This window comes from Aulonocara stuartgranti (assembly GCF_965226115.1).
Source record: "Aulonocara stuartgranti genome assembly, chromosome: 18".
Taxonomy (NCBI): domain Eukaryota; kingdom Metazoa; phylum Chordata; class Actinopteri; order Cichliformes; family Cichlidae; genus Aulonocara; species Aulonocara stuartgranti.
Genome location: NC_138954.1, coordinates 8,786,204 through 8,801,116, shown reverse-complemented (window position 1 = coordinate 8,801,116; position 14,913 = coordinate 8,786,204). Strand labels below are relative to the sequence as shown.

The 14,913-nt window shown below is 39.5% G+C and overlaps 1 protein-coding gene across 6 annotated transcripts in view; it reads left to right on the top strand.

Moving 5' to 3' along the window:
• Window positions 1-12,799: 12,799 nt before the first annotated feature.
• Window positions 12,800-14,913, top strand: part of svilb (supervillin b) — a 51,848-nt gene continuing 49,734 nt past the window's right edge. For 3 of the 6 annotated variants that reach the window (XM_082512691.1, XM_082512690.1, XM_082512689.1), the window contains exon 1: window positions 12,800-13,139. In XM_082512691.1, coding sequence (XP_082368817.1) covers window positions 13,079-13,139 — 61 coding nt within the window. In that variant the 5' untranslated portion in view covers window positions 12,800-13,078. The remainder of the gene's footprint in view (window positions 13,140-14,913) is intronic. The other 3 variants (XM_082512693.1, XM_082512694.1, XM_082512692.1) reach the window with 1 other exon arrangement.

Sequence of the window (14,913 nt, the reverse complement as noted above, 5' to 3'; positions counted from 1 at the left end):
TTCAGTACATACGCCCCCCTCCCCCAATAATTGGCATGTCAGGTACACTTGAACATAGTGTCGTTTGACTTTTTGTACTGCAGGTTATGTGCAACATGAAGTAATTATGCACACTTGTAATATTTTCTATTTTCATATGAGATTTAAGTGCTTTTTGTACTCACTGACATCTTTTTTTTCTTCCTTGCATGAAATGCAAGAGAGAGGAGGAAAAAAAAATGTTTTTCATAAAGTATATTTGCATTTGGTACTCCAATAGTAAAACCAGTGGGCAAAACATTATGTTTCATAATTTAATTTACAAAACTATGCCAAGTATTTAAAAGCTATTTTTAGAGTAAATCAAAAGAGAACTCATTCATTTTTTTTCTTTTAAGACATGCCTTTATCTTTGTATCTATAAATATGAGCATAATCCATAGTCATATGATTGTGCTACTGTTGTATGATACTGCAGTCTGATTCATAAATAAACTCTTTGCATGAAAATGGTGTTTGTGACAGTTGCTGTTGTCTGTATGTATGCAATTTTTATTTTTTTATTTTTTTTTAGAAATGTGCACTTATATCACATATGCGCCAGGACATGAGCAAAGACAATAAGGGGTGCATATGTATGAAATACAATATATGATAAAGTCTTTTATATTACAAACGAAACCAGTTATGTATATAAAAGCAGAACCAGTTACAGTTACCATTACTCTGATATCATGTTGGTTTTTGGAAAAAGTTTTTACATTGGTGGCCCCTTTACAGGTTCATCTCTGGAGCTAAATTATACATCCTAAAAGTGATCTGAGAAAATGAAAATTGTGTGTTGGTGATGCTGCCATACAGGCTTTGTATACATTGTTTTAGAGCTTGCACATGAGGCATCTGATCTCAGCTGCTGACACTGTCCCGCAATATGGAAAACGAGAGAAAATCAGCACAAGTAACTGGGCTCCTCGAGTGGGTAAGTCATTATTATGGAAATGTTTCATTTTCAAAGAGCTGACTTTTATTCTTTGAGCAATGCTAAGGCAATGGAAAGCAAGCATACGTGTATAAGCACAAATATGCGAGTGTTTTCACACATGTTCACTTGTGTGCTGGCAATTTCAGCCCAATTACTGTGCCAGACTGTCACACTGAGCTCCACTTGCTGGATCAAAGCGTTGGCAAAGACAATACTTGAGCTGAACCTTGTAAAAACCTCCCAGCATGCTCTCTGGGAGACTTGGAGGGCATCCATCCTCTTCAATTTCCTCTGTGTGCCATCTTTTTTTTCTAAGATGAGAGTGAAAAGTCAGATTACTGCTTTCTCTTATATGATACTTTATTGATCCCAATATAGGTAGGCTGTCTTTTCATTACGCTGTGGGTGTTTTTTGTTCATGGGCACAGCGTACAAAGGCACTGCAGCGTTGTTTCTTAAGCTACATGCAGCTTCTGACAGTTACCATATTTGGAGTGCAAGCTAAATTACAAGGATCAGCTGCGACATTAAAAACACTGACAGATGAAAGTGTTTTGACACCAGGAGGGTGACCTCCACTATATTAGCCAGTATAATGGTTACTTACACAGTATAGCTGTATAGTATTTTTTATATACTTTACTCTGGATGTGGCCATAATTAATAAACCAGTAAAAGGTTTTATTTCAGTCCTGTTTCACACTTTCAAGAGTTCCCAGTCTTTAATGGTAAAATGCCATAGTTAGTGTTATTTACAGAAAGCTAATTAAAGTTTAGTTAGCTTTCTCTGGACATTTAAACTGGAATTTTGGACTTTTTTGAGAAAAGGTTTGTCGTGGTCTTACCTTTATTTCTTACTATGACTCTGAACATTTTCTCTGGTGCTCGTTTTTAACTGAAAGTTGTCTCAAAGACTGAGGTGGTACTTTTCCCAGTGTTGAACTTTCAAAATGGCCGCCTGTAACCTTGATAAGAGCTAGCTCAGGTAAATATATAAAAAAAATTACACCTGCACGCCTTCAGTTAAACGAAACTGTTGATTGTTGTACATTAGGGGCTAATACACTGCTACTTAATTAAATTATAAAGTCTGTACTGCTAGAATAGTGTTTCCTTATATAGTTATATGATGCTAATTCAGTAGCTAAAATATTTTGAGTGCTACTGTGCAGTGCTGTCTCTACCTTTATTATTAAGAGCCTAGAAAAACAATAGGTCACTAATATATACTCTATATATACTATATATATATAGTATATATAGAGTATACACACACACACACACACACACACACACATCTAGCTTCTGTGTCTTGTATGGATTGACAGCATGGACAATGAACCTGAATATTGAAGCAAATCTAATTCAGAATGGCTTCAAATAAAGATAATCTGTCTTTTGAAGCGTCCAAAACCTTAATCCAATAGAATGACGTTAAGATGTGCATTTACACTGAATACAGCTGAGATGAAGGATATCTGCAAAGAAGGATGATCTGAAATTTCCCCTGAATGCTGTTCACATTGGATCCAAAGCTACCAGTTTGAGATTACTGCTGTCCAGTCAGGTGATGTACAAACTGTTGGTAAATGCTGGGGATTTGTAATGGTTGTAATTAGAATTCTTTTTGTCTGTAACTCTCACTTAATCACCAAATAATGCAAACAGCAAGGTTATTCCAAATCTTCATACACTTCCCCATTGTATCAAGGAAAGCATCACTTCTCTTTTGTCTTTTTGTGTACTTGGGATTCTTTGAATGAAACAGTCTGGCTTTGTTCTGCAGACCTCCCTGCCATCCATCTCCAGCTGTCCCTCCATCACAGCTGCCTCAGCCTCTGAGTCAGTCCAGTTCTCAGTAAGTTGCCTACATATCTGTCATTACTGTACACCTGTCAAGCCTGCTTGCCTGTGCTGGATGTGGAATAAGTAAGTCCATTAATGCCACAGTGACAGTTGCCCTCATTTTCTGCCACCCTTCAGCCTGTCCACATAAACTTGTATTCCTGACTGTAAACAGGATTTTTCTGCATGCAAAAAGCTTCCCATGAACACAATTGTAATAAAATTATTTCTTAACCAGTTTTTTTTAATTTTAGGGTCATTTTCTCAACTGGAAAATATGTTTTGGTTTACCAAGGCCACAAAATAACAGACAAATGGATAGATTTCTGTTAGGTAAGTGGTCATTGCCTTTATTGAATGCACATTAATCCTACTTGTGTGTGTATCTAACCACAAAGATGCATTTTATATAGGAAAAAAATGAGAGTAAAAGTCATGAATGTGTAGATATACCCAAAACAGATGTGTAAGGCAGCAACATTGTTGACTGAAATTACTGAAGTATATTGATTACGCATCTGACTGTTACTCATAGATAAAACTACATAAATGTGGCAAAAAAAATGACAGAAAAAGGTCAGAACAGAAAAATAAAATTTTTCCAATGTGTTGTAAGGAGATAAATTATGAACATAACTACATAAAGTGATTTCTTTATCTTTAATCTTTATTCTGTAAAATGTTTGAATTGGTGACCTGTCCTGCAGTTACAATGCAACACCACAAGATGGAGACAAACAGCAATTAAACACAAAACCGACTGTAACAAGGAGCAAAACCCTAAATTGACCTGCTTCTCTTTCACCACAGTTCCCAAAGACACATATCGGTAGCCACAAGTTAATCACCTGGATGTGCTGATCTTTTTTTATATAGAAAATACAGCGTTAGGACTTATTTAATACAGTTTAATGTCCCTGCTGTTATCAAACATCTTAAAAAGCCCATAATTGCTTTACTGCATTTGCGTTTGTATTTTACTGTTTGATTCACTTTGTTTAAAACATGGCAAGGAGTCCTTGTAGTAGCAGATGAAGTTAAAGTAGTGATATGCATTTGTTTTTTTTTGTCTGTTTTGGACATGAAAACTGCAACTTTTTAAACTGTGTCATACATGTGAGCTTTTGTAAACAGTCGGCTCAAGAGTTCCTGTTTTGAGCATCTCACAGCTGTCCTGTGTAAGCAGTTTGACATGGATCGTGTTGATAATCTGTCAAATTTATGTGAAATTCTGCACAATGAGGCTGCATATGTAGTGACAGTTGTGCCCCTCAAGCTCCAGAGATGAATTTAAATGTCCTAACATGAAATGCAGCATCATCCCAGCGTTTGATGCAATCCTAGTTTCTTTGAACAAACTGGTCAGGTGGCTGGTTGAAATGAATGCAAGTGAAACAGTGCGCTGTGTATGACCCTGGTGTCATAGAGCAGGCGTTCCTGCGCAGCCTGGATCACGCAGTGCTGCTGGATTGTAGTTGTAACAGCTGATTCGATCCTCCTGCTCCGGGAGCCCGACGCTGCCTGGCTATTTATGGCAGATGCCCCTCAATTGAGGCTGCTCTCTTCAGCCCATACATGGTAGCTGTGGGATAAGGTTACTGCAACAATTTTGGCCCGCACTCCCTAAACTCTTTGGAAGTAGCGCGGTGTCGCCTCTGACCCTCAGTTTAAACTCTATTAGACCGGTGATACAAACCTGATTTGCAGAATGGACATTTCAGGAACCACCTATCTTCACTTTTGGAATAGTTTGAAGAATCACTAACTATAGGAGTATCCAGACACCTAGCCTGTGTACCTTTTCTCAGCTTCACCCCTCTTTTCCCCTCAGTTCTTTTCCCTCTGTCCTTCACCCATCTCCTGCATACCCCACTCCCTCTCCTTCTTTCTCCCTCTCCCTCCTTCCCTTTCTTTGCTTGGCTGTTCCAGGACTGATTTATTTATCTCAGAACCGCAGAGCTAGAGGGAAAGCACCGGGATATATTTGTCAGCTGCTGAGGTTGGACCTGCTTCACGGTAGATGACTTAGGCTCTCTGTTTGGGTTTACCTGCTCACACCTGCACCTCCTGCCTCCTCAGCATCATTGTGTGGCGGTTTGATATCTCTCCTTCCAGGATAGATGGACTTCACCTGTGAACCACTTTTCTCGATTCCTTTTTATTGGAGCTAACGTGAGTTGCAAGTATGATTTTATCTCTGCTGGTTTAATCTTATGTCTGCTATCCTAAATTCTAAGTCAGCACATCACATATAAACAGATTACATGATTGCAAATTCCTTTATTTTTATGAAACGTCAGTCATTTAGCATAAACATATAGAGGGCAACAATGCTTAAAGATACCGGTAACTTTCTGCTTGTTTGATTAAGTAAACTTGGCATTGTGCGCAATCACCAAATGATGCGTCGTCAAATTGGATGTCATTTTTAAAATGCTGAACAGATATTTGTAGGCGAAATGCTTTGTAATAAGACCTCTTTAGCTCAATGACCATCTGTATAATGTTTCTAAGACTTTGATTTGATTATATTTTTAGAGGAATCTTTATTTATAGTTTCAGAGTGGTACAAAACACTCATAGATGACTGTTACTCCTGTAGGTGGTTGTGTTTGCAGGTTCACTGACTTTAACAACAGTCCTATAGTTTAAATGTTCTCTTTATGATTGGAAGACGTCCTTCATTGTCCCTCCTTTTCTGTCATATGCCCATGAATGGAGGCAAACTTTACCTCCAAAACACAAAACTGAACAGTCTTCAGATGGTGTCTAGCTTACATTTTCTTCATAGCCGAGTCTGCTTCTTGTTAGTTTTGCACTTATGTCTCAAGTAACCACATGGGTATTAGCATTCCAAGCCCCAGATTATAGCTGTATGGTGGTATGCAAGTGCAGCTGATCTGATGAGTATGTGCTGGGCCAGTGTGTTGTTCCGGCATCGGCCGGCATCATTTCTCCACAGTTTTGTTTTTATAGCATGTGTGCCTCTGTGAGGGGTGGTGGGGGGAGCATGTGATGCCATACACCAGTTGTTTGGTGCTCTGCACCTGCTGCACTCATCAAAGTGAACAGACAGGTTTACTGGCCGGCCCCAGGCTTGACCCTGTGCCACTGGACTCTGTTCATCCACAAATGAGAATTGAGATTGGCTCAAACCTCCAAGTGTTACGAGCTTATGTGTAGGCATTTACCCAGTTAGCAATACATGCATACATACATACTTTGTTCTGTTTTATTGGATACGTGTTTGATCTACTTTGAAGAACAGCAAGGGTTTATAGTGTGTTTCATCTCTAGAAAACAAATATTCAAATTAGAAGATTGATTTGTTTCTTTCAAGGAAGCAAAAATTTCATGTTTCTAAAAAATTATTTTTCTTTTGAACACTGAGTCAAAATAACACACCAGATAAATATTTGTTAACATGCAGATATTATCCGACAGGACATATATCTGCCGATACACTTGCTCTCTGATGTATCCATCGGTGTGTGAATGGTAGATAGAAAGCAATTCTGCATAAGAAGGGCTCGTGTGATTGGGTAAATGAGACATGCTGTATAAAGCGCTGTGAGTGCTCTGGGAGAGTAGGGAAGTGCTATACAAGAATTGCAGGTTGACTGACTTTAACAACAGATTTCCATGCTTTTAAGCATAACTTCTCATAACTTTATCAAAGGGAAAGGATTTCTCTGGTGTGCATTAATCTTAGCTGTAGTCTAGGCTAATTAGAGCCATTTCTACTTCTTTAAAATCCTTTCATCACTCTTCTGCAGCCTGAATGAGAAACTTTCCTGACCCCTGTCTCCTCAGCTCAGCATGATTTGTGATTGTGCTGTCTGCTGTCCGCACTGTGTTAGGCAGCTATCCATTCTGGGTCTTCTAATAGTCTGGCTTTACTCTAATTGTATGATTAATGTTTAGGTTAAGGGTGATAGAAACCTCTGAAGTTGGCCAATGCATGCAAATTAATAAATGAGTTCTTTAACACAAGATCTCTGTAGATACTCAAGTGCCATGGATAATCTCTGACCGATTTTTAGCATGTGATTATGAGTGAAAAGGGAATTATTGTGCTCCTTTTCAGCTCTGTATTTTTATTCTTGGCCCCTTCTAAAGTAGTTTTGTGTGATTCATAGTTATAAATAATCCTATTTTTATCTCTTATTCGACCCCAGTGCAGTCTCTTGTTTCTTCAACACTCTGAAACAAGCCCTTTCAGCTCCTTTCCCCCTCCATTTAAGCTAACTTTCTTCTGATTGGCTGTCATTTGTAAACATAAAGTTTGTACACCATAGAGCTGGGGACTTCGGTGCCAGAACTGTGTGCCTAAGGTGTCCATATTAAGGATATCCTCTCTTACTGATATCGTGTTCTTGCTTCATAATGTTTTACAACTCATAACTGAGGGTTTGTCGCCTTTGTTTTGGTCATTTTATTGTCTGCAATCACGTTGATTATAGTCAGTCTGAATCTCCAATAGTGTAACATGGGCTTTAATAAGAGCAGTGGCTAATCATGGAGTCTGTCTCAGCTCAGTTGTCTGCTCTTTATCAAGCAAACAGTAGAGAAGCTGCAGAAATGGATCTGCATTAATGCAAAGTACAAAAGTAACTATGCACTGTATCTAATTGAACTGATGTTTCTCCTTTGTCTGCTCATGAGTTGCCTTAAGCTACCTCGTAATGTTGTATAATGTGAAGACAACGGACAATGTACCCCTAAAGAAAGGATAGCCAAATCATTAAGTAATCATTTCTCGCGTGAAATCGTCCTCCTCCTCTGTTACTGATTCTCTCTCGGTCTCCATCTCTGTTTTGTTTTCCTCCCTCTCTACTGCTCTGAGAGTTGATGAACTCTAGTGTCTCTCCTCTGCATCGACCTCTGTGCTCATCAATATCCATATAAGAGCAGAGCGGGCAGATTTCTGTGTTGAGCGTCAGGCAGAGCTGATGCAACTCAGCAGAGAGGAACACAGATGTGAATCTAAAGAGGGAATGCCAGAGTAAATGTTTAAGGAAGGAGGAAGCATGAAAGTTCCAGCAGTGCTCACTCTGCTTCTCATTTGACCTGTGTGTGCATCTTGTACGTGTGTGTACATGTGTCTACATAAGCACATGTATCTCTATGTGATTTAGTGCACAATAGCTAATCAAAAAGGAAGAAATTCTCCTAATAAAGGCAGGCCAACCTTTATTAGGCAGGCCAACCTTTATTAGGCAGGCCAACTTTGAGCATATTGTCTGCTGCTGCTGGAAGTGCAAAGTAGCATGTAGATATAATCAACATTTTTCTGCAATGAAACAAAAGCTTTTTGCTGTTCTACAGTAAGCACCAGATGTGCTGTAATCTTGTTTTTTTACTACTCTGGGAAAAGTTCTGGGAAAAGAAAATGACAGAATTAATTTATTCATGTGGACTAAAACAAGATGTGAGTAGTTAGCGGGAGCAGAGATTCATATGCTGTACAGAGTATTAGAGAACCTGAAAAACAATGCTGAGCAAAGTAACCCATCTGCAGTGTGACATCACAACGACGTTGTGAAGAAACATAGAGGAAAAAAAGAGAGCGTCTTAACGTTTAAATTTAAATATCTGGTTTAGAAAAGAGTCACACAGGGACCAAGCTGTGCTTGTGGCCACAAGAGGAGGCTGACTGCTGTTTCTATGTAATTATCTTTTAAATCCAGATTAAAAATAAAATCTTGTGAATAAAAAGTACAGATTTATGAACCATCCATCCATTTTTTTCTCAGGTATTGTTCTTGGGTCACAGGGAAGTTGTAGCCCATTCCAGCTCATATTTGACTAGATGCACCCTGGACATGAAGATAATTTAGTACCAACCATTAACCTAACATATATACTGGTGGACTGTGAGGCAGGGCCAGAGGATTTAATTTAAAAAGAATCAAGTTTGTAACCCTGGATCAGTTTTAGCTGCTGGTTGCTGATAGTTGTTTGTTGTTCATCACTTTTTGGCAAAATTAACTCCAGGGTCAAATCAACCAAAGCAACAGACAGTACACAAGAGAGGTAAGGAAGAGGAGTGGACAGAGACAAATGTCTCATCCCTCAGAGACGAGTGTCAAGGATGAAAGGATAGCAGCAATGGCGAAAGGGAAAGTTTCAATAGTGATAGTGAGACCTGCTACAATGTCTGGTTTGGAGACAGAGGCGAAGGCAATATCGGAGCTTGAGAAGGAGAAGAAGGTGGCACAGCTGAAGATAGTAAGAGGGACCAGGAGGGTCAGTGGTAGAAATGAGTATGTCAGAGGGACAGCTCAGGTTCAGTAGTTTGGAGACAAAGTTAGAGAGTGAAGGTTGAGATGGTTTAGACATTGGCAGAGGAGGAAAAGTGGAGACACTAGACAAAAGATGCTGAAGACGGAGCTGCCCGACAGGAGGAAAAGACCAGATTCACGGTTGCAGTGAAGGATGACATGTAGAAGAGGATGCTAAGGGTCAGGTGAGATTGAGGCAGATGATCCACTATGACGACAACAAAATATATAGAGTGTAAAGGAAATTTGGGGAATGATTTCTCTGTTTAGTTAATCAGTGTGTATAATGATTTTTTTATTGTGTCATTATGGTTAATATTTGGAATCATTTAATCATTTTTTTCTTTATAATGTTGACACATAGCAGTTTAAACTCACCAAATGACTTCATGGAAATTATTTTTCTTTAACTCACTAAAGTGGCTGCAGATTGTGATGCAGTGCAGCAGGAATGGTATGCACGGGAATTAAGTGCTTGTTTTTGTGAGTTGAAATATTGTCTTTAACTCGGAATGCAAAAGCACAACATTGTACTCGACACAAGCCCCCCATAAGTATCATCACAGAAAGTTTTAAGCCCAGTAAAGCTAAGGCTGTCAAAACAGATTCAAACAAACTATCCTATGGTGTTGCTGTCTGTAGGAATACCTCCAAACTTAGCTAAAACTCTTTATATCCAGCTTGGGCTTCTCAGGTCAAGCGTGATTAGCAGAGAGATGCTTTGATGCTGAGTCATGCAGGGATTTGTTAAGTGGTGTTTACATGATGTTCTGGGTGTTGAGTTTTATTGAAGGTTGCATGACAGCGTTTGTACATCCTGTGCTGAAAAGTGATGAAATTGTAGAGCAAAGTTTCACATTGTGTCTTCCACCTAACAGACCGTGAGACCACCAAGTGGTCTGAATGTGCACATCCATCCCTTTAATGTCGCTGACGGCCTGTTAACATCAGAGTTTTGTTGCTATGATTTATTTACAGATAATGTTTTGGCAGGATATCCTAATTTCAAAAGTGAAGTATTTTTTTTAATTTAAAATTTAGATTTGCTGATATTGTGCATTAAGAAAGCTCATTTATTGTACAAATGCACTAAAAATTGTACAAAAATTGCATAAGTGAGATATTTACAGCTGACCTTTTAAATGATATCCTCATATAAAATTAAGGAGACACTTCTTTATTGGGTTACTGTAAATTCTGAATGATAGAAGAGGATTGCAAATCAGATCTTAAACCTGAGCGCTGGTCGTGATGTCTGACACGAGTTCCCATCTTGTCATCAGCTCATCCACCCGTAGTCCATCTTTATTACTTGGAAAGCTTGAAGTATTACATCCCCTGCCACTGTGGTTTACTTCTAAGAAAAGCCTTATGAATGACGTCTGGCAGATTTTGAAATGATAAATTTGTATGCAACCAATGAGACAGAGAATGAGTGAAAGAGGATGTCTTGTGTTTGTTGCTACTGGAAGTGGTGGAGAAACCGATAAGACAAAGTGAAATAAAATGAATGCAATAAAGAGTAGAAGAGAGAGAAAGACATGGAGAATGAGAAGGAGTTGTTGGGAATGAGTGGGAGAGACAAGAGGAGTGTGTGAGGCAGATGCACGGATGGCAAATCTGGGGAAGGAAAAGAAGGAATGGCAAGGAAAACAAGATAGAGCAGCGGGGAGAAGGCGTGGAGATGGTCCCTTGATAAACACAGGCAGGCTGCCTGACGGGGTGACCTCTCTCCGAGGCAGCCACTCACAACACATGTTGCCTTATTAGGGGCGTCTACAGGGTGCAGAGGCAGACTGGAGGAGGTGGGGGTAGTTTGTGTGTGAAAGGGTGAGAAAACGCATCACGCAGAGAAGACGAGTGAGTAAGCAAGTGATTCCAAAACTGTGTAACAAGATTTTGTTTTTAAATCAGGTCACCGATCGTTAAAAACAACTTCATCCTCTGTTATCTACAGGAAACACTACAGGCTGCATACATCCTTGCTCCAGGTGCTCTACACATTGTGATTTTAGGGCTTTTTATGCCTCGTACATTGCATCACATATAAGCATTTATTGTCACAAATAGCAGAGAATGATTGAAACTGTGGCCCACAAACAGCTAAGAAATCTCACATGACTAATTCTGAATTTTGAGGTGTTTTTATTTACCTTGTACTTTTAATGTACTTTGAACTATAAATTTTTTAATTGCCATATATAATTTTAGCAGTAAGCTACGCTACCTAATGTATTTGTGATCCAAACTTTCTGCTGAAAACATTACATATACAAGGGCAAAAACAAGAGTGGGAGAAAATGGATGGATGGATATTTCAGAGTTTAAGTTCTTAAAAACAGAGAGCTTTTCATACATTCTCCCAATATATATTTCCATGTGTTATATCACTAAAGGTGGCCAGCTGTTGCACTGCTGGAGGAGATTATGCCATGACTCTCTGAAATCTCACTGTGACCTCCAGGGTGCTGCGTTGTCCTCACTCGTCTCACTGATGTAATGACTGACAGAAGTGGCTTCTGCCATTTCTTCAATAAAACTGCCTCTGCACCAGCACTATGTGATTATCATATATGCCTGACTCGCTGGCATATTTTTAGCAGCAAACAATGAACATGAAGCAGGTGCTGAAGCAAAAAGCAATGATCTTATAGCACAGTTTTGATGGAGTATGATGAGAAGGAAACCAAATTTAAGGCCATTTCTTATCAGCCACATCCCTGTATATGAAAGCCTTACTGACTTCAGGGTGAAACTGATAGCCTTGCAACTAGAGTGAATCATTGCTTTGGGAATACACTGAATTTTATTTTCTTGTAAACTGTAATACTAAACTAAAATACTAATAAATAATAAATACTAAAATGACTAAAAGTTTCACAGCCACACTGCAGGTGATCTGGGTCACTTTGGTATGTGGTACTGAATCTGATACATCTGATGTTTTAGAAAGCGACTGCTGTTTGAACGGTCATGTCGCTTTAAATCCGTCTTTTACGTCACTGACACAAGACAGACACCAATTATCAGCGCCGGAGAAGATTCCTGGCCATCCCGTGTAGATGTTAGTGAAACTGTTGGGAAGACAAAGTTGGAGAAATGTGAACATTTTATGTGTACTGTATAATCTGCAGATTCTGACAGACATTTCCAACTATCCTTTGAAGCACCGCTCCTCTCTAAAACAGCAATAAGGATAATTATTAGGCCATATATAAATAACAAAATAACTCTATAACTTAAAACAGAGCACGTTGTGTGTGACGTCTTCTTTTGCGCATGCGGGCCGCTTTGAGGGGTCACACAAGAGCACGTTTGCTGTCGCATTTTATTTGTAGTGTGAACAAGCAGACAAAAAATCGGATTTGATCAAAAAATCAGAACTGAGCATTAAGACCTGCAGTGTGAATGTAGCCTAAGAGCCTAATCATAATATTAATGCAGTGTTTGGCTTCAGTTTATAGAAGTTTGATGGCACTTGGCAATGTTGGCTGAAGCATGCCCTTACTATGCCAGTGTTAAGCTACCATCTGACTTCCAGTAGTCCTGGGCCCCACACCACCACCTGCAGTCCTCCTGGCATCCTCCTCCAATCCTGTTCCAGAGTTTTCATCATCAAGGCTAATTTCTGCCTGTAATCTGATTAGGGTTCTGAGCTGCTTTAGCACCCTGCTGTGCTGTCTCTCCCTCTTTCTCTCGGCTCGCTTGCGTGCACGAACACACACCGACATACACACCGGCATTGCACGACTGCCAGTCTGTCCAGGCTGTAGCTTGCTTTGTGGCCAGTCACTCTGCTCTGCGTGTCCGTGTGTGTATATATGTGTGTGCGTGCGAGGTCGTGTCACCACCTCCATCCCTCCTTTTCGGCTTGCTGGTAGCAACCTTCATCTTCACTGCTGCCACTCCTGCTGTCCACCACCGTTACCACCACTGTGACCAGAGGGGAGTATAGGCGTAGGCTATCCTTCTGTTCTTCTCCCTAAACATGTTTCGAAACCCATGGATCTCTAGTTACCATGTGAACCATGTGCAGCCCTCTGGCACAGGTAAGGCCTGTTGAAGAGGAAGAGGCTTTAGGAAGACTTTCTTAACCCACTTGAATACCTTTAACTGTCTAGATTAGCTTGGAAGATCCATGCAATTTAGCTCTTAGCTAAGAAAAGTGACAGAGATTGATAGATGAGGTGATTCACCTTGAGACTTCTTATTGGTTGGATCAAACAGTTGTGATATGAGATTTAAACTATGCAAAAATGTTTAAATTAAGATTATGATACTAAAAAGTGTGGTTTAGCTACTCTCATTTAGCACTTTATATTTCAACAGGTAGATGCTCCTGTGGATGCCTTATCTTGTAAATGCACTCTTCATGAAACGCTTTGTAAAAACATCACAAGGTGTATGATGGGAAGACACTGTGTGGAAAGCAAAGCCCTAGTTCACTCAGGGAGTCTATTTTGCACCTCTGAATATTTATAGAAAATCCCTCTCCTCTCCACGCTCACTTTAGGACCGGCAGCAGCCTAAGCCGCTCTCTGGCAGTGCCAGCTTTGATGCTTGTGCTGCTTGTTTTGTTGACAACCTGCAGGCGTTTCCAAGGAAAGACAAGCTGACATCTGTACAAGGGGCTTTCCACCAGAGGAAGTATGTTAGTGAAATCACAGACTGACAGATACATGCAGCTCTACGAATTCCCACAGGCTGTGAAAACGCTGAATGTTTGTGGATTTGAGAACAGATTATGCCAAAGGTTATGGCATTTATTGATCGCACATGTGAAAATACAGAAGTACAGAGTACAGAAGTAGTCATGGACAGCTTTTCAGCAATCTGTGTTTTGTAAACAGAGAAGAGCATAAATTATAAAATGAAGGAGTCTAACAGATTTTGATTTCTCTGAAGTCACCTACATATTACCGAGAAACCCTTAAACTTGATACTTGTCAGGATTTTGCCTTCTCCAGAACCACATCTTTACACATCCACGCTTCCTTCTTACCCTGCAAAACAAAAGTTGCACAGCATTGCCACACAGTCACTCGGGGGCCAAAATAAGATGTTATGGAGGCGTCTGGAGCAGTAATGTGATCGGTCCCCTATACTGGGATACAACTTTACAACAGGCTGCTGTTGCTGTGACATGTGAGCGAGAAGGTCAGATATCAGTTGGGAACTGGATGTGAACTCAGAGTTTTCTTTTTTTGAAGTGAGCTCATTGTGGGGTTGGAAATTTCCTGTGAGAAATGAACCAAGTGTTTAGTTTGAGAAGAGCACAGCAGCAACTCTTGGTCAATCGCTCTATAATATCAACCTATTTTATATCGGTCTTGTGTTTTCCCATCAAAATAATCCTGTGAATTATTTCAAAATGTCTTTGTCTGTCTGTTCCCAGCTTGGTAGGTGTTTTGTCCAAAGCTGGTCATGGTTTCGTTTAATATTGATTAAGTTATTTATTGATTGATTTTTGTTTCCTGCATTAAATGTCATTGTTTATTTTAACTTAAATTCTTGTGCCCATGTAAAGAGATTTTCTAATGTTGGTAAAAGGTTGTTGTTTCCTCATAAAAAATTAGATTGTGAATGGGTTGAAGTTTTGATTTTCCTCATCTTTAAATGTCAAAAGAAAAATAATATAAGGCTATATGTCTTGTACTGATTGTTGGATTGGTAGGTGTTATAGTACACTATAAAAAAAAACTCCACCAAGCAACACTGGTGGATATGTATGTTGTTTGAAGTACTTTGAAATCAAATATGGATAAGGACCGAGCAATTCAGTCGTGGATTTATACAAGTTTCAAACACAAAAACACATATTTA